Source organism: Thalia democratica, chromosome 1, assembly GCF_965202585.1.
Source record: "Thalia democratica chromosome 1, ktThaDemo2.hap1.1, whole genome shotgun sequence".
Taxonomy (NCBI): Eukaryota; Metazoa; Chordata; class Thaliacea; order Salpida; family Salpidae; genus Thalia; species Thalia democratica.
In genome coordinates, this window is record NC_139165.1 from 45,643,316 (window position 1) to 45,664,304 (window position 20,989).

The window sequence follows — 20,989 nt, forward strand, 5'->3', positions numbered from 1 at the left end:
CTTTCAATTAGATATTGGTTTATTTGAGTTTGCAACAGCTGATTGTGAGTTCACATTCGTGGCCGTGATCACATGATTGGATTGTTGATGTGTTTTTTGTTGTAGCATCAGTGGATATTTACTTAGGGATTTGAGCTTCATGATTTCCCACACTTTGTGGTTTTTGGTGTTGAAATTTTAACCTTGTTTTTGCTAAATGACTTGTTACCAGTTTTTTTTAATTAACGGTTAGGATTAGTTTTTGTTTTTATTTTGGTTAGTTAAAAATAAAAGTTCTGCGTTTTATTTGTTTAGAGATAGATATAGTTTTATTTTTAACTAAGTTGTAATTCTTTTCTTGATAAATTTAAAGCTAGGGCAGGTGGAATAACACATGATGAACTCAAACTCACTCGCTTGACCTTCATAAAACATTTATTGTTGCAGAGGGGAGAGTGAGTTCTGATGTTTCTCTACCTTAAAAAAACGTATATATATTTAATATTACAAAAGTTAATGCAGCTCAAAACAGTTTTAACCAAGAAAACAGTGTGTAACTAGATGACAGAGTCTTTCTCAACATCAATTTGTTGACCATAGTTGTGTTGTGAGCCCTCTTTTTTTCAATGTATCCTGGTTAAGAAAAAAGCCTACATCAATCTACTTATAGCCTTCAGTGAAATAACTAAGTACTTTTAGCATAACCCATTTTTTGAGGTATTTAACAATAGAATCATCTCACTAGGTACTTAAACTATTTTGAAAAGTTTTGAAATTAGTAGTTTTTTTTGCTAATTTATTTTTGATTTAATTATCTCTCAAGTATACCTAGCAAATAAAAACTCAGCAAGGCTTAGCTTAGGGTATTTTAGCTTTTAGTTTGAAATTTACAGGGTTATCAATACATAAAAGAAGTAAAAGAAAAGTTACAAAAAGCATACTAAAGCTTCATAAGGAAAAGCTATGAAAGTAATTTTCTTTATATTTTAAAAACTAACACAACTTTTTTAAAAACTGAAACAATGTTTATAAAGTTAATTCAATTCCCAACAACTTATCAGATTTATTTAGTAATTCAAAATAATTTAACTATATTCTACATAGAATAAGGTTAACATAAAAGCTCTATCATATTACTTGGATCATCAAACTACACGCTTTTAATATACTGAGACCGTAGTTTCGTTTTTTATCGAACCCCGTCAGTCGCAACCTATAGACCTGCAGTTGTCAAATTACAAACGGTTTATCATGATTTACTACCATTACGAGTTTTAATAAAAACAAAACCAGGGTCTTAGTCAAAATCAAGCTTGTGGTCTGATGATCAAAGTGATTTGATAAAATATAATGGTATCTCAAGCTTGTCGCACGGCACATTTAAGACCAGGGTTAGGCTCTATTAAACGTTCGCTAATGCTTTTTTTTATTTCATGAAATTAGTTACGAGTTTTACGACCATTAAACGTGATGGCTTATAAAATAAATTGTTGTCCGAGATCCTATTCTATTTATTTGCAATTATATTTTTTGTTTATATATTTAAAATAATAAGTTAGATATTAATTGGAAAATCAAACCGAGAGTCATAGTCCGTCCAAACTTATTAAAAAAATACTATATAAAATTGCAAAACTTGGAGGTAATTTTTTTTTATTGCAAGTTATTTAAATTAATATTTTTTATTTTAATTTTTAATTAATAAGTTTGTGTATAACTGTAATGTTATTTTAACTTAAACAAACTCTTTAAGTTTTACGCTTTTTTTATTAAATAAGCTTAAAGTTCAAAATTCTAGTTTTTTTTTTCAAAACTAAACAGTGTTTTGTATATTGCGGGTAAATTTAGTAATTAACTTCAAAAAAGAGTAAAGATGAAAAAAAGGTTAAGAACCGATGCATTGAATTGTAACGCCTCTGGCTAAATAAAATAAACTTTTCAATATTGCAAACATTAGGGGGTTTTTATATTGTCTTGCCGCCAAACAAACAAAAGTTGGATAGTGGATTTTGCTTTTTGGAGTTTTTAGATTGGATTTTTTGATAGAATTTTACATAGAAGTGGACTATAAAACGCCGTGAGTATATTTAATATTGTTTTGGTATTGTTTTTGCAGTAAATTTCGTGTTATAATAAATTCTTTGATTTGTTTATACATTGTGATTTTCTATATATAAATAATATTGAGTAAAATATTCTAATAGCCAACCGTTAGTTAATTTATATTTGGTTAGTTCTATAATTAAATAAATTTTAGTTTTGCTACCATTATCCATAAGTGTAAATCATTGTGATTTTAGTAGATAATATGCAAGCAGTCTATCTCACTGGTTAACATTTTTCTATCAAACTAAATTACATCAATTTGATACTGGTAGTTCAATAGTGTGGCTTAGCACCCCTATACCCTGTTTAAATAATATCATCAGAGCAATTCAATAGTGTCGCTTTAGCACCCCTATCCCCTAAATAATTTCAATCATGGCCAGTAATAGTAATGAGAGTGAGCTTAACTTTACAAGACAAGTCAGTAACCGACTGCGAGACCAAGGCGTCGAGCCCCGGCCTATTGACCCGCAATGCTTTGCACTCCGTGACAGGTCTTGTCCCACTGGACAAGTATCGTCTATGAGTGTACGATAGAATCGTCTTCTACTTTACTAACAAATGTTTAAAAAATCTTCTTAACGATTCAGGAAAGTAAAGTTTTAGGTGTAATCTAATAAAACAAATATGTTATAATTTAAACACGTACAGAAAAATAAGAAAAAAAAGTCAAATACTGCTCCCTCAACTTCATTTTGTTTTAAATGCATTATGGTTTTTTGATTAAAAAGTTTTAAGTAACTAACGCACTAGTTTTAAAATATTTTTATTTGTAAATTATAACAATTATTAAATAGCGTTAAAACTAGGCACCACTGTGAGGGATCGAAAAAGTTCTTACGTAGAATAATTTTAATATATTATTAAAACAAGCATAGAAAGTATTTAAAATCAGTTGTAGAAACACTTGATTTAGAGTTACTATAGTGAATTGTCTTTAAAAACATGTTTCTTTTAAGTTTATTTTACTCTTTAAAGAAGAGCTAACTTCAAAAAAAAAAAAGAATAAACTATATAGTGTTAAAATACTTTAATAAAACACAGAGACTTAAGTTTTTTAAAGAACCAACAGAAAATCTGTATTAAATATAATAATTTCAAAACTTCAGTCTTACTGTAGTCGTTTTATTTTCTAACAATCTTTGAAAAGTTGTTAAAATAATAAACTATTGAAGTTTACTATAATCAATTGTTTTTTAATGAGTACTTTAAAAGTGAAAGTTTTAACTTAAAATTAATTCAAAAAAAATAAATAGTAATTAAGAAATTATGTGCAAAAAAAAAAAATCATTTTGTAAAATTAATTTATAATTGTTACAACAATTATTAATAGAACTTTGTTTGAATAATATAAGTGTTTATTAAACGACAAAAAAGTGCTTAAAAAGTTTTGTCCAAGACTTGGTGTACGAAAAAACCTTTCGGTTATCGAGTCAGTATTTTTAACTTTTTGTTTTAGTCAGTATTTAAAAAAAAATTTTTCTTTAATTGATAACCTTAAAAAAGGTTTACCATTTTTTGTAACTAAAATACAAATAATACTTTTTTTTAAATCTGTCTCCTATGTTAACAAAGTTTGTGAGACTTGTTGTTGAGTTTAGAACGAATAGTAAAATGTTTAAACAGTAACAATTGTTATAATAACATCGTTCTCTCCTAGATCTTATACTTCAAAAAAGTACTTATAAATCAACAGTCTATTTAAACGCTTTTTTGTAACCTTACTAAAATTGAAATCGATAAAATACATAGGAAAGCAGTTATTAAGTTGATAGTTTGTAAAAAGTAAAAGTTAAATGTATAGTTTATTAAACGACAAGAAAGACGCTCAAAAATTTGTTCTAAGACCTAGTGCACAAAGAACCTTTCGGTTATCGAGTCGCACACCACGGATACCTTTTAAGGTTTTGTCCAGGACACGTTACTTTATATTGACTAAACAAGAAACTTTTTTTTTTAGGTTTTATCTCGTTTATTTTTTCACTAAGTATTAATTAATTTGTTCAAAATTTTAAAGTTATATGTTCAGCTTATACACTGTTTATTGAACGACGAAAAAAAACTCAAAATACTTGGTGCAGGACCTAGTGTACGAATTTTTTTTCCTTATTAAGCCGTTGTCGTACGCCACTTGGATACAGATAAAGGTCATATCCAGGACAGTTAAGAATAATATCATCAAATTTTATAACTCGAAACTAACCACATAAAAACTTTAAATTACTAACCTTGACTTAGAGCTTTCTAATGGAATTGTGAAAAATTATCTAGCTTTAATTACATTGTTTAGTTACCCGTAACGTTTGACGTGTTTATGTAATATAACCGTTTATAAATAGTTGGACTAAAATACTTTTGTTTCTGCTACTTGTAAACTTTTTATACTAATATGAGATTACTTTTTTAAAACTTATACATTGTATATTTATTTATTTTGAGTCTTATTTAAAAGTTAGAAAGCAATACTTAAAAACCTTACAACGAGCAGTTAAATTTATGTTACAAGAGTTTTATTATACAAACTTAGATTAACAGTAACAATAAAAATCATTTAACTTATCTTATTCTGATTAAATCCCTGTCAAAATTTTGCTTTACCAAAAAAATTGTTTATCTTACAAAAAAATATTATTCTCACATATCTCATTTTTACAGTTATTTATAAGCTTTAAAAATTTACAATTTTATAATTTTTTCTACAGCAATATTCAAAAGTTTTATAACTTTTTGGTTTTAAATGAACTTTCAAAGTACCATAAGTCTACTTCTACCATGCTTCTTTGAAAACTTTGCTGTATCTAGTTGTATGGTAGATCTACCCAAAATAAATGTTATTTGTTGTAAGCTAGGGGATTTCTGGCCACCCTAATCACTTTAGTGAGCTACACCCTAATAACCCTTTATAAAAAAAAAGAGCAGAACTGCTTCAGTACAAACTTTTGGCAATGTTAAAAGTTAGTATTAAAAAAAAAGACTTATGTATAATGTTAAAAGCTACTTAAACAAAAAAAAATATTGCTACAATAAAAGAACAAAAAAACACAACAAAAACTATTGACAGCATTTAGTTGTTGGTTCATTTTGGTCAGTGCAGTAATAACGTAATTGTATTTTTAATTTTAGCGTCAGTAAACAGATGTTGGGAACTAAAAGTTTAGATTTTTTACTCTTTATCATTTCAAAGTATACAGTCTTGTGATTGCGCAGCGCAATCATTGTACCTTTATGATCGAAAAACTTAAAGTGTCCGAAAAATATAATAAAACAATTTCAGGGTAAAAAGCCGAAAGTTAAGGCATGTATGCGTGTAACCAAAGATTTATTGTTTAAGACATAGATCTTATTTATTTTTGTGTAACATATAATTTAATCAAAGTACAATTTCTTGACAGATAAATGTAAACGATGTGTAACTTACTTAATTGAATTAGTAAATGTTTATGTTTGCAAAGAGAAGAGTTTGAGACTGCTTCTTTTCATTGCAGCAAAAAAAAAGAGATTAAGTTAGTTATTGATTACTTTAGCGGAGCTGTTTAGGATAAATGCAATAAGGGTTTTTTAACATAAAACAGCTCAAAAAAAATGGTCTAAGAACCTGGTATACGAAAAAGCTTTTGGTTGTCGAGTCGAGTCATACATCAAGGTTATTGTTTTCTGTAGTCTTCAGAACAAATACCTTATCGTCTTAATTTAAAACTTTGAATAGGTTAAAAAAAAACACTTAATTCAATAAAGTTATGCAAATACGACTTATCAATTTTTCATAAACTCATAAAATTCTAATATAAACATATATTTTTGTTTAAAAAGTTTTAAAAATATAACCTTATTCTGTTTTTCTACCGAAACTTGTGGTCTGATGATCGAATTGGTATGATCAACCCTTTTGTTAAATTTGAGCTTGTCTCACGGCAAACGAAAGTCCAGCCAGGCTTCTGCTCTGCAGACTTTCGCCGATGGTTTTTCTGATTATACTGTTTTAATAAAATTTCGGGTAAAATCGATATATGATAGAAACTTAAACTTTTAATTTTTTTGTTTTTATTACTAAGTAATTACTGTTTAACTATTTATCATAAATACATTTGCTTATAATGTATGAGTTTGCTTATCATGAATGAGTCATCCCTGGTTTAAATCACTTTTGAGTATCTTATTTATAATTCAAAAACGTAAGTTTTCTTTCACCATGCTTATTCGTGAGAAATGAAAATGCTTATCTACAACTTAAAATGTAGTTTATTGTTTAATACAGAACTGACCAAAAATAACACTTTAAAAAGGGAAGCTGTTAGCTGAAACAACAGACAGGAAAAAAGTTCCTAATTTATTCCTTAACTTGTAAATTTAATAGAATAAAATATAACAATTCTAATAATTACATTCTAATTTAATTTTACTATTTTAAATAGTTAACTAACCATTTGTAATTAACTAATTAAATAGTTTAGTTAGTTAATTACAAATTATTCCAAGCAGAAAATCTATCTTAATTATGTAATTAATGAAAGTTATACAGTTAACTCTTTTTATAGCAGCAAATTAAATAACAATATACTTGATTTGATAATGTTAAACAAATACTCATTCCATTATACAAATTCTTTTTCAAAAGCAGGAGGAGTTGGAATATATATTAACAACTCTATGACATATACATTAAGAAGTGATCTCATTTTCCATAGTGCTAATTACGAATCAATTTGGGTAGAATTATCAGTGGGAGTAAATAGTAAAAAAATATTAGTAGGGTTAATTTATCGCCATCCAGGGACCTCAGTTACAGAATTTACGAAACAATTTTCAGACTTTTTATCAAATATTACATTACAAAATAAAGATATCTGCATATTTGGGGATATTAACATTAACTTACTCAAAAAAGATAAGGAACAATCAATTAAAAACTATTATGATGAAATTTGTAGCTATGGTCTTACTAATGTCATTAATGTTCCAACCAGAGTTAGTAAACTGGGAGGGACATTGATTGATCATTTTTACTACTCCAACCCGCAAAAAATTCTAGACTCAAAAGTACTTTTATCAGATATTTCTGATCATTTCCCACTCTATGTAAAACTAAAATATTATAACCAAAGTAAGACTAATATAAATTCTAAAATTAAATTTTGCCAAGATTTTTCTAAAATTGTAACTCAAAAACTAATGATTGATACTTCCAAAATTCTTAATAAATTTCAAATATATAAAATTATCAACTCTAAAGACTCAATACATTCAAAGTTTGAATGCTTTATAGATAAAATCAAAGAGATAAGTGATAAAAATATTCCTATGAAAAAATTTTCAAAATCTCAATTAAAACTCAAGTCAAAACCCTGGATTACAAAAGGTATTCTTAAATCTATTAGGCATAAAAACAACCTTTACAAAATACTATGCAGAAGTAACTTTAGTAACATGCACCAAGTAAAAGAATATAAAGTTTACAGAAACAAGTTAACAAAAATTAAAATTTTGAAAAAAAAGTATTTTGAAATTAGACTTCAAAGCTGTAATAAAGATTCAGCAGAGACTTGGAAGGTAATTAATAATATTACAAGCAGACAGAAAAAAAAACATATTTTTCCTCATAAACTTGAAATAAATGAAAAATCTTTTGTTAATTCAGATGAAATTGTAAATAACTTGAACCTTCATTTTGCCAATATTGGAAAACAAACTTATTTAAAACAGGAAATTCATCCAAAGTCTTCTATTAATAGCCCAAAAAACCACTATAACAGTTTTGTCTGGTTTGATGTACATGAAAATGAAATAATAAGTATTATAAAAAGTTTAAGTTCAGATAAAGCTAGTGGTGTAGATAATATTTCTATTAAAATCTTTAAAAAAATAAATTATCATATAGCTCCAGTTATTAGTGAACTAACCAATCAAGCATTTCATGAAGGTAATTACCCAAATTGTTTAAAATTAGCTAAAGTTATGCCTATATTTAAATCAGGTTCAAAAACACTTCCAGGAAACTATCGACCGATTTCACTTTTATCAAATATTAACAAAATTATAGAAAAAGCCATATATAGTCGCTTATACAAGTTTTTTACAAAGTTCAATATCTTAAATTCTTCTCAGTTTGGCTTTAGGGAGGGACACTCTACTACCTTAGCTCTTTCAGAGTTTGTGGAAAGTACATTGTCCTCCTTTGATAAGGGAAATGCAGTTTGTGCTGTTTTATTAGATTTGAGCAAGGCCTTTGACTGTGTGGATAGAAAGATTTTGTTAGACAAATTAGAATATATTGGAATAAATGGAAAAATGCATAATTTAATAAAATCATATTTAACAGAAAGAAAGCAATTTGTTAATTTTGGAGGGCATGAATCAGATTGGGAGGGTGTAGAAGTAGGAGTGCCACAGGGTTCTGTTTTAGGACCATTATTGTTTTTGGTATATATAAATGATCTTCAAAACAACACCAGTCTAAATGTACTAAATTTTGCAGACGATACATTATTATATACCACATTTAAAAAAGACAATTACAAAACAGACACTGCATACCTTAATTCAGAACTAGATAATGTATCAAAATGGTTAAAGGATAATAGGCTTAAACTAAATACTGATAAAACAAGGTACATGCTATTTCACTCTGGTAAAACAAAAGTTTGGAAAAACACAAGTTTACAAATAAAAATAGGTAATACATCCATATTAAAGGTAGAAAATTATAAGTATCTTGGTTTTACAATTGATAGTAACCTCAATTGGTCTGACCATATTGAAGCAGTAAAAACAAAGCTATTGAAAACAATAGGTATTTTATACAAAACAAGGTACTTTTTAAATCAAAATTCCTTATACTACATCTTTAATTCTCTTCTGATGAGTCATGTAAGATATGGTTTGTTGTGTTGGGGTAGGGCAAGTAAAACTAAAATTACTGAGATTGATAAACTCATTAATAGAGCATTAAGATGCATTCATTCCAAAGGTTGGAATGAAAGTGTTAAAAGTATAAAAATAGAAAAGAAAATATTAGATGTTAAAAATATGTTTAAGTATGAGGTAGGAGTTTTTATGCACAAATTTAAAAAAGATACTTTGCCAGTTAACTTTAAGCCTTACTTTACAAAAGTTAATAAAATGCATAATCATCTAACAAGATTTGCCGAAACAAACTATTTTTTTTCCAGAGTAAATAGTCTCTTTGGTCTTAAAACATTATCCTACCTTGGTTCTAAACTATGGGAAGAATTGCCTAGAAATTTAATAGATCAGAGCTATCTTGGAGCATTTCAATATGGAATGAGAGAAAACTTACTTAAAAGACAATCAGAAAAATATCAAGCTTAATCTTTACCAACAGTTAAACTTATATCTTAGTATTGGTGTTTGTCTTAATCTTTTCTTCTGGGCTGATTGCTGTTGGTCTTATAAACTGGGTGAAGGTAGAGCTGGATTGGTATAGTTTGATTTTATTAGTTTTATTATTTTATTTATTATATATACTTTTTTAATTTGTTTCTTGTACATGAAATTTGATAGTATTGTTTTGTCCTCATTGACAGTGTGATTAAACGAGTAGATGTATTATTTTTCTTTTGTAACTCTATTTTGTAGTTATTTGTTTACTATATATTAATTGTTAATTTGTTTGAGAAGATGGAGATTTTAAATTTAGAAGTAAAAACTTCATATTTTTTAGACATTCTGGTTATTTAATTTTATTTGTTAAAAATTAGTTTTAGGTTTACAAACAGTTTATTTAACTCAATTAAATACTTTTATTATTACTTTATTTTTTTCAGAATATTTGTGAAGTTTTATTATTTTGTTTTTAAATTTAGCTGTTTATTGTTAGAAGTGATTTTATATTAATTAGTTTAAACAAATTCTATCAATTATTTGTGCTAGATTTTATTGTTTAAAACTGAAGTGTTTACAAATCTATAAAACAGTTAGACAAAGTTTTTTTTTTTGCTCTATTTTTATTTACCTACAAACACATATACTAGAAATTTAAAGACACTTATTTAAAATACATGGCGCTCTTTCAGTTTTATGACATTACTGAATATTTTATATATACTGACATTACTAACTCTCCCTATTTATTCAATTTTGAGATATTTGTTGCATTTTTTTGTGGTTGCTCTTGTAGAAAGGGCAACAAGAAAAATGTGAATGTACATGATCATAAAAATAGAAATCTAGGGGAGGAGACGGTGTGGAGCCCATGGTAGACTATGGTTTCCATGGTCAATATTGGCAGTAATGGGTTAAAAAAGGGTGCTTACCATTTTTAAACTTAAAAAAAAAAAAAAAAATTGTATATACAGTTACTTATTAAGTTTTTGTTTTAATTTTTTCATTATTGTTTTAAAGTTAGCTCAAAGAATAGTTACAAGTAAATGGTGTGCAGCTTGATGACCGAAAGGTCTTTCTCCACACCAATCCATTGACCTTAGTTGTGAGCGTTCACATTTTTCTTTCTTTCTTTCAGCCCAAAACATTTCTATAATATTTTTTTATTGCTTGATTTACATTAAAATGAATTGATTTGTATCATAAAAAGTTTAGTTTCAGATAAAGCTAGTAGTGTAGATAATATTTCTATCAAAATTTTTAAAAAAGGTAAACTAACATACAGCTCCGGTTATAAATAAAGTAGTTAATCAAGAACTTAACAAAATAAAATCCCTTAAATGTTTTAAATTAGCTAAAGTAATACCCATAATTAAAATTTCTATGCAACTACCATCCAAACTCCATTTTTTTAAATACAAACAATACTAATAAAATAAGTTGTATATAGTTGTTTATACAAATTTCTTACTAAGCTCCTTATCCAAAATACTTCTTTGATTGAGTTAAAGGAGGGACACCTTACTACTTTATCCCTATCATAGTTTTTGGAAAGTACACTGTCCTCTTTTGATAAAGGAAATGTTAGTTGTGCAGTTTTCTTGGAAAAAAAAAAGACCTTTGGCTGTGCTGTTTGGATAGAGATTTTTGTAGACAAATTAGAATATAAAAATAAGAATGGTTGCAACACACTCAAGATAAATCAGGATATTTTGAAAATCTCAGGATCACTCAGGACAGCTCAAAATAACTCAGAACATTTTGAGTTATAATTTTAAACTAAGGCTGTCTCATGATAGTTTCAAGTGTTTTTAATAATCTTAGGAAATGTGTTTTTTAGATTGTGAATGAAATTTAGTTTTAATATTTTGTTATTTTATAACCAATTCAGTTTAAAAACATGAATTTTTGAAAACAAAAATATAGAAGAATTGAAAAAACTCAGGATTACTCAGGACAGTTTTTGGTCACCCAGGACAGTTTTTTGACTCAAAATCTAACTTGATAAGTAAATAAAATAACTGGTCTTAAAAAAATTGAGCACTGTTTTGAAATGTGTTAAAGATTATTCAATAAAGCTCTTTAGTAAATAGGTCCCTGGTCTTAAACGTTTTAAAAGTTTCAATATTTGAATGAGATTTAGTTGGTTTAGTTTCAATATTTTGATATTTTATTATCAGCTTAAGAATTTGTTTTTATTAATTTTGAAAAGTTAAATTTTTTTCAAGTTGAACAAACACAAGACTAAGGACAGTTGAAAGTCACTCAGAACAGTTTTTTTTGACTTAAAAAGTGGCAACCCTGATTGTGGTCACCTATTTAGACTACACATCTACAACATGCTATTGCAGATGTTTAAAATAAAGTTTTTGTAAGTTGATTGTTAGTTGTTTTAAACAGGGTTACCAAAAAAACTGAAATCCTGAAAAACATGGAATTTTAAAGAACTTTTTCATGTAATGTAATAAAAATTTCAATTTCACACAAAAATTCTGTCATATAGTTTTTTTTTGTTATTATTAAAATTTGCTTTTATTTAGGAACACACTTAAAGTAGCTTTTAAATGTTGTTATACTAATAAAAATGTTTTACCTTAAACTACATTTTTTACTAAAAATAGACACAAAAACTTGTACTTTTTAAAACTTGAAAGAATTTTCTCAAAAACTTTTGGCACACTACTTAAAGTAAATAAAAATGTTTATTTATAAGTTTGTTTATTTATACATAATGGTTAAATAAAAGTTTTTCAAAAGAAAAAAGAGCAAAGCAATGCAACTAGTTTGTATAGTATTGTTTCCTTTAGATTTTATCAAAAATAAATTCCTTAAGGCCATAGGGGGGGGGGGTCCAACATTTTTTTTTACTAAAATTAACTTTGGCTTTTATATGAAAGCTTAAAGTACAAACTATAAGCCAGTTTTTATAGAATTCAAAAATATCATTTAACTTTTGAGATATTAAACTTTTTGTAAAAATTGTCCAATATAAACGTATGGACCGCAAATTTTTCAAGGTCAATTTTCTCGGAAATTTTAAAATTCACTAAAAACCTATCTCCTCCTTCATTTTTTGACCTAGAGACTTCAAATTTTCAGGAAATGTTCCTTTTAATATTTTAAAGAATCTGAATGTTGGAATTTTTGAAATTTTGAAAAATAAAAATTTTATTTACAAAAAACTAAAAAAAAGGGTAGTTTTTTGACAATAATTTTTTTTTAACTCAAAATTAAAAAAATTTCTACAATAGATCTCTTTAAAGTTTAATGATACACATTCTGTAAAAATTTGAGAAAGATTACTCAAAAAATTAAGGAGGAGATAGATTTTTAATGAAATAGTCTTTTTTCGCATTTTTAGTTTTTGCCTTCCATAAGGAACCTATTGAACGCCCTTTCTTTGATCGCTTATATCTCAAAAATTACTTGGAGTTTTTTTAAGCGGTTAAAAGTGTCTGATAGCTCAGATTAAATTCTACAAAATAAGATCAAGTTGTAAAAAACAAAGTAGACCCCCCCTATGGCCTTAATAATTTGGCTTATTTCTAGTTAAAACAATAAGTATTTTGTTAAAATACTTCTAGTAATTTATTTTATTTGAGAATGATGTTTTATTTTAAATACTTTTTAAACAAGCAGTTAAGCAATAGACTGTATTAAAAAAAAGATTAATTATATTTAATAAAGTTATATAATGAGAAAAAATAAAGTTTAATTTTTATATTATTTTAGATGTGATGTTACTTAATTTTTTTGTTTTTATTTTTCAAGTTGAACGCAGCTAGAAGCAAAAAGTGTAAGTAGAATAATTAAATTTGCTGATCAATAAATTAACTCAGTACTGACAGAAAATGTCTCATACTTTACTTTCAAAGCCTCTTTTAAAAGAAATAAATGAAGAACAAAGTAGCTTTTTCTCTACCTTAGCTAGTTCTTTAACTAAAAGCTTCACCCCAATAATTAATGAGTTTTCTAAAGTTCCGAAAATTATACCAATCTCTGTCAGTTACGAAGTAGATTCATCAAAAGAAGAGTTAAAAAATATAAGTTATATATTTGTGAAGCTCGCAGGCGTTAGTACAATTGCAGTTCTTGCTATATACACTTTAAATGGGATAACATCTGCCTACAAAGAAAGGTTGGTGTATAAAAATTTTGTTGTTGATGATAATAATGGTCTCCGACTCTATCTTAACACAAAAAGAGAAATTTGCCCTATTTCAAGTTTTTATAATACTCTTTTCTTGCTAAATATACTAATCTACACTGCATGGCAAGCACCAGATAATTTAGAATTTTTAAGCCAATATTTCACTGTTTCTATTGAAAATGATAATACAAGTTATATGAGCTCACTGTTGTCATCTTTTAGTCACAAGGATCCTGGTCATCTTCTAACAAGCATGTCTTCCATATATGGAATGTTGGAAATTTGGAAGCACCACAACCATGCACATTGCACAATTCTTGATTCTTGTCATGGTGGAGAGTTTATATCTTTTTTTATATCATCAGCTGTATTCACAAATATGTTTAGCTTGGCTATGAAACATGCTTTAGAAATAAATGATCCTACTTTTGGATCTTCAGGAGTTGTATGTAGTTTAATGGCTTACCAGTTGTCTGTAATGCCAAAAATAACCTTTCCATTTGGACTACCAGTGCTAGGAACTTTAGATAACATAAGTTTGTTGAGTATACTTACTTTATGCAGTATTTTAGGCATTGGAGGTATGGTATCCAATAAAGTTTTTGATTTAGGCTGGAATTTTTCAACAGACTACTCTACTCAAGTTGCAGGGTACGCGTTTGGTGTGTGGTATTCAAATGGTGGTGATATAATTTTAAAAAGATGGAGTAAATATGCAGCCAAAAAGTCTATAAAGATTTTTGAAAGAATTGGATTTTGAAATAGTATCAACAAAAATAGTTTTGTTTATTTTCTTCAAGTCTCAGCTTACTTTAATTTCATTTTCTTGTTACTTATTTTGTTGAAAATGCAGTAGAATAAAATTGCACAGAACTAAAAAATAAAATATTTGTTTAGACAGAACATAACATAACCATTATCATAATACTTTTTTGTTTTAAAATAATTAAACACCTTACAAATAGTTTTAATTTGTTTAGTAACTAATTATTAATACAATTTAAGTTTATAATTCAAAGTTGAAAACTTGAAGTGTTTCAGATCTTTTTGTTATTGATAATTTTTAAGTGTTAAAACAGAACAAAATATAAACTTTGCTATAATAAAAGACTCTTGTTAATGCTTAACTATAGGAAATGACTCTAAAGTAGTTACAACCAATCAAAATTGTTTTCAATGTTTTGTCTAAGACAAAAAAAATTATATTAAATATTATATTAAATATATGTACAATAATTACAATTTATTAAATTAGCATGTGTTTATTATTTATTACTTAAGACTCTTTTATATCATAATTTACTGAAAATATTGTATTCTGGTACTTTATAGATTTTAATTATACACATTTGTACATAAAGCTAATGATAATCTCTTCTACTAAATACAAATAATGGCTCGACAAGTTTACAGTAGGCAAAGAGCTGGTTTTGCTATTTTTGCTGGGTGTATTTTAAAGCTTATTAGTTTTATTGTAGTAAAAACTCCAGAAATTGATATTATATTGGATGATTCTTGTCAATCAGAAAGCTCAACATTTCCTTTAAAGCCCCCTAAAGATGTTCCTAATACAATGTATAAACCAAAAGGAATGTATGAAGTAATTCGATGGACTCAATTTACCAAAGAAGCAGTATATGAAATAATAAATGATGAGCCTAAGCTGCCTATGAATGAATTTTGGAATGAAGAAATTCAAGCTATATCTCAAGTTGCAATTTTGTACATAAATGCGAAAACTAACTCTACATGGAGTTTAGTTAAATTCCAAAATGGATATATTAAAAATGATGCTCTTCAAGGAACACAGTACATAGTGGATTTAGATTTGAAACGCACTAATGTAGAGTGTAGCCATACTCAGCGTTTTAGGGTTGAGTTGGTACATTATCTGCTACCAATAAAATCTAGTAGTACTCTTGTAACTACTTTTAATGAACATTTAGATCTGAAAGTTTTTATTTTTGTTACTTTAAACTCTCCAAATGTAAAAAAGTTTGTTGAAAATTTTCCAATAGGAGTGTACTTTAAATCTCATGTTTTATTGATAATAGTGACTGACGACACAAGTAGAGATATAAATGAAATTCAGAAAGTACAAAATGATGCAAAACTTGCTAAAATGCAAAAAGAAAATTTTGATGTTACTGTACTCATAAGAAAATCAATTTTTGATAGATCCGTAATATTGAAAGAAGCTGTCAATGAGTATGTTAAGAAACCAAATGATATTGTAATGATTTTAGATGAAGATGTAACTATTAAAACACCCCTTATAAACCACTGCAGGATATTGTTAAAGCCTCAAAAAACAGTTTATTTTCCAGTTGCGTTTGGTCAATTTAACCCAAAACTAGTTGTCAAAGGTATGCCACCTGGTAAGTCAAAGGATATCAACACAGAAGATCACAACAAGTTCACTGGTCAGTGGCTACCATACAACTATGACTATTCGTGCTCTTATGGCCAAGACATCAAAGCAGTGATGTCACAGTTGTTCACTGTGCACTCAGCACCTGTTAAAAAGTCATTGGGACTTCTGCTAAATGAGCAGTTTATGAAGCAAGGTTTTGAAGTGATAAGGTCAGTTTCTCCAGCTCTTTACAAACACAGTGTTAGTACAAAGTGTGTCTACAATGAAAACTTTGCTTCAAAAAACAAAGAGTTTTGCCTCCACGAAAAAGTAATGGGTATGGCATCAAAACCTGCTTTAGGAATTTTGTATTTGACTGATATTGAAAAGCGTAAACAGATTAAAGATAAAGAAAAATGAACAAGGTTTAAGACTTAATGAATAGTTTTAGGTGTATTTTTTTCCTAAAAATATTTTTTAATATAAAGTATTTATGAATTGAAAAATAAAAAGCTTTAATTATAAAGGTATTGTCATTACCTAATTTGAAGAAATGATGCTATTTATATATTTTACATTAATTCATGTCCTTTATATTACAGCTTTTATTTAAGTATAATTAACTCCAAGTTTTTTAAAATCTAGTTACGTGCCATAACATTTTTGGTTTATTAAAGCTATTTTTTATTACATTTATTTATTTATTTTAAAACTGTTAATACTTTTAATAAATTAGTGTAATCTTCACTTTTTAAACATACCTCTTACATTCTTAGTGATAAAACGTTTATTTTGCATTTATTATCGATTTTTTGTCCAAAAAAGAAACATTTAATATTTAAAAATTAAGTTTGATTTCTCTAAACCTTTTGATTTATATTCAATTAAGTACCAAATGAATAAGTTGAAATAAAAAACATTTAATGGCTAAAGTTATAGCAGTAAAAAATTATAAAAAAACATTTAAAAACATAACAGAGTTTCAGAACAACTTTAAACAAATATAAAAATTATTTAACTTCAATTGAAGGTCCAAACAACTAAGGAATTTTGTTGAAAGATGTTTACTGTTATATTTTAAGTGACAAATGATTTATCAAGTTTTCTAAGTAATTTTATACACTTTTTGTTTTTATTTAATTATAAAAGAACATGTATATGTTATATTTGTTTTTATTTACAATGCTTTAATATTATCAACTAGCTTTTTAAGAACACTGCAATAAAAACTTTATTTTTCGTCGAAATTTGTATTGTTTTTGATATCTATTAAACATTCTCTATTGAAATTTAACTTTTTCCGTTTGCAATTTGCAGTTTTTATTTTTGAATTTATTAATTATAACACTTAATTTCATATTGTTTTTAGTTCTGAAATTACTTTTTACTGCATAAAAGTTAATTTCTAGTATCATGTTGATATTTTATCATAATAATTAAACATATTTATGTGTTAACTTTTTGATAGAAATTTTTTTTACTCGTACAGTATATTATTAGTTTTATTTCATCTCTTATAACTTTTTACCCATTATAAATTCATTTTTATTAGTAGATCTTCTACTTTTTTAAATGTGACAACAGTTATGATCTGTTTAGTATATCAAAGAAAATATATTTTTTCTAAACGAAAAGTCGTCTAAACTTTTTAAAAGTTTGGTTTTAGTTGTTTAAAGTTACTAGAGCTTTTAATTTTTCCCCTCAGATTTAATTGTCATTAAGAATTTCTGAAATCCTATTGTAACTGTAACGAAAACTGTTTACTTTTTTTTTAGTTTGATATTTTAAATTATGATAATACATATTTACTATTTTATTATGCACCAATTTTTATTCTTTTATGCCTGTTACTTGCACATAAATGAACTTTTTATTAAATTTATTTTTCAAATCTTTGAAAAAATGTTATCTTTAACAAGCTTCATGTTAAATTTACTGGGTTGCCACTCATTCCGGCTACTTTGAAACTCTAAAAATAGCTAGATCAGGATAATGTGAGGTAAATTTGTTTATTTTTTTATTATTTAAATTTTTTATAACTGAAAAAGTTTTAAAATTTGCCAATTGTTAATTTTTCGATGATTACCAATATATGTATATATATATATATATATATATAGTTTGTGGTCTGAAACTGATATTAATTATTAGTCTGATTATATCTAATCTTATTTTCTAATCACATTAATTTTGTTTGTGAAGTATTCCATCAGATAAGTAAAAGTTGAGAAGTTAAAAAAAAAACGAATAATAAAGTTTTAGGAGTCATTTATCTTAAATGCTATTAATTAGACAATGATGATCTTGTATACAGACTGACCAATAATATTTTTACTTACATGTGCAATTTAAAGTATTAATAACATTAGAATTTTCAGTTGTTTTAACATGAGTGATCTTTTCTCAGTGTTTGAAAATTAAAAGACTCATATTAACTAGCCTTATGGTCAAAATTTAAAAGAAATGCTTTTGTTTATTTTAGGTAGTATTTTTGAATTGCTCATAAACACAGAATATTTAATTAATTTCAAACAGTCGCAACCCTGTAAATTCAAAAAAAACACACTTTTAATAGTTTTTAATTTTATTTATTGATTCTGTTGCTATTTTTACTTATCAAATTAATACAATGTTGCATTAACCAACTTTAAAACTACTGTAAACAAAATTTAAAATAAAAAATGTGTAAAAATAATTCTTTTTTTTTTACAGTTTTAAGTTATTGGAACTTAATCATTCTGTTTATGAATTTAACCCTTTTGTATTGCTTACCTTAAAGTACACCAAGTTTAAAAAGTATTTGCCAAAAAAAGACTTTAGATAGTATGAGATAAATAAACAAAGTATTAAAAAGGTCACTTAAAAAACTTAGTTTACTATAAAAAATAAAAAGTTTTGTTTTTATGTTTTCATAACTAAGTTTGAGAAAAAAATAAGTTTTAAAATTTAACAAAAACAAATTTGTTATAACTACTAAACATGTTAATTTGAACAGTAACTGTTTATGTTTTTTTGAGTATATTTTAACCTGTTTAGAAGTTAGTTCCCACTTGTTTTTAAATAATTCGAAAGGTGTATATACTACACAATTTAGTACCGTTTTGCGACTACAATAGTAACAAAGTTGTTAAAGATTACAAAATACTTTGGAAATACTCTAGTTCTTTTTACAAGATGTATCAAATCAAAATAGAAAGTAAAATACATAGTTCCTCTTTTTGTTTAAAAATACAACTGCTTTAATTTTTAAATAGTTTTTGTTTGAAATTATCATCATTAATTGTTAAGATATAGATTTAAGTTTTTAAAGTTATGAAGTTCGATTTATTTTAGTGCAAAACTAAACTCATCCTTGCAAATTATTGCATAAGAAATAATTTAAACTGATTTTTTCTTCAATGCTACTTATAGGTGCAAATTAAAAAAGTTATAATGTTACTCATTTTATCTTTAAATGTAGTTAGTTTGTTGATTTTTAAAGTAAAAGACATATAAAGATACGTTTAACTCACATTATAAAAAAAAATATTATTTTTCGCACAATTATGAATATTGAAGCAGGTTTAAAAATTCCCACGCTCAATTAATTACACTGGAAATAATAGCACAATTGTATGCACTATCATGTATTTATAATTCGTGCAAAGATAAGCTCAATAATTAATGTTTTATTGAAATTTTTCAGCTATAGTTCTTAAATGTGTAAGTTAAGTTCTAAGAAAATATACAGTATATAAAGAAAGCATTAACTGATAAATGGTTAAAAAAAACTTTAACTTGTATTTAAGGTTTCTTTTATGTTGCAATTTAAATATTTATTTTTGAAATATTTTGAGTATAAAAATTCTTTTTTATCAAAATATTTTGCTGGTTTGAAAGTGATGCCAATAGCCTATGTTTTTTAGTAAATAAATATTTTTATTTCTTATATACACAAGTGAAATATTTTAACCCATACAAATGCTAGATAATATTTTTTAAGCAGATTTTCAGTTTAATGTTTAAAAATTTTGCATGTGTTAAATGATTTTTAGTAAACCTAAATAAATTTTTACAAAACTTTTAAAAAGTGTGTTTAATCTCAAATAAGCTCTCATTAAAACAAAACTCTTGATTACCGACTGTTTTTTATCACACACTTTTGAATTTTATTTAGTATTATGATGTATGTTTTATTAATAATTTGTTTCTAAACAATTCCATGAAATACAAATTGTTTCTATAGTTTGTTCATTTACATCTAAAAATATTTCAAGGTCTAAATTGTTTCTAATTTTTATATATTATAAGCTGTTTTCATTTATTGATCAAGTTTTATATGATTTTAACGTTTGTTTAACTTTTAATATTTTTAAGAATTTCATTTAAAAATGAATTCTTTTAATTTATATCATATATACTTCAAACAACAAATGCTTTAAGAAATTTTTAACTTACGTCTTCTACCTTAAACAATACTGATGTTCTAAAATTAATAAAACTTCAATATACTATTTTTATAATTTAACTTCCAGGGTCTAACGATATACGTGAGATAAATAAGTATGTTCGTTATATTTCTTTTACATTTTAAAATTAAATTAAAACTAGTTTAAGACTAAAGATCTACTAGCTAGTTTTTATAAGCTATTAAAATAAGCTTTATAATCTTGCATTAATATATCCTTTTGTGTTTCCTTAGAGTAGTTCACAGAAGTTTTTTAAAGTTTATTTAGAAAAATATACATAGACTTTCTCTTTTACTACAGTTTTTTTGAGTTAAACTGTAAAACAGTATTATACATCGAACTTGTAGTATAGTGTTTTTATTTTCAAATAATTTCCTACAAAAAATAATTTTCTTTCAAAGTAAGTAAACTTAAATTCCATTTCCTTTAACTTTTCCAGTTTAAGTTAAAATTTTGATAACTTTAATTAACGTTTTACTTTAATTAAAATAATGGCTTGTTTCATAATATTTTTTCAAACGAGTTCTAATAAAACTAAGCTAATGTTATATTAAGTAACTGCTTATTATTTGTAGTACAATTTAGTAAAAAAAGCCAGTTATACCAATCAAAAAA

The 20,989-nt window shown here is 25.9% G+C and overlaps 1 protein-coding gene across 1 annotated transcript; it reads left to right on the plus strand.

The window, feature by feature from the left end:
• Positions 1-14,909: 14,909 nt before the first annotated feature.
• LOC145832495 (chondroitin sulfate synthase 3-like) lies at positions 14,910-16,685 on the plus strand. Its single transcript, XM_082939816.1, has one exon. It carries the CDS (start codon positions 14,967-14,969, stop codon positions 16,344-16,346), a length of 1,380 nt encoding a protein of 459 aa, XP_082795942.1. The 5' UTR covers positions 14,910-14,966; the 3' UTR covers positions 16,347-16,685.
• The last annotated feature ends 4,304 nt before the right edge of the window (positions 16,686-20,989 follow it).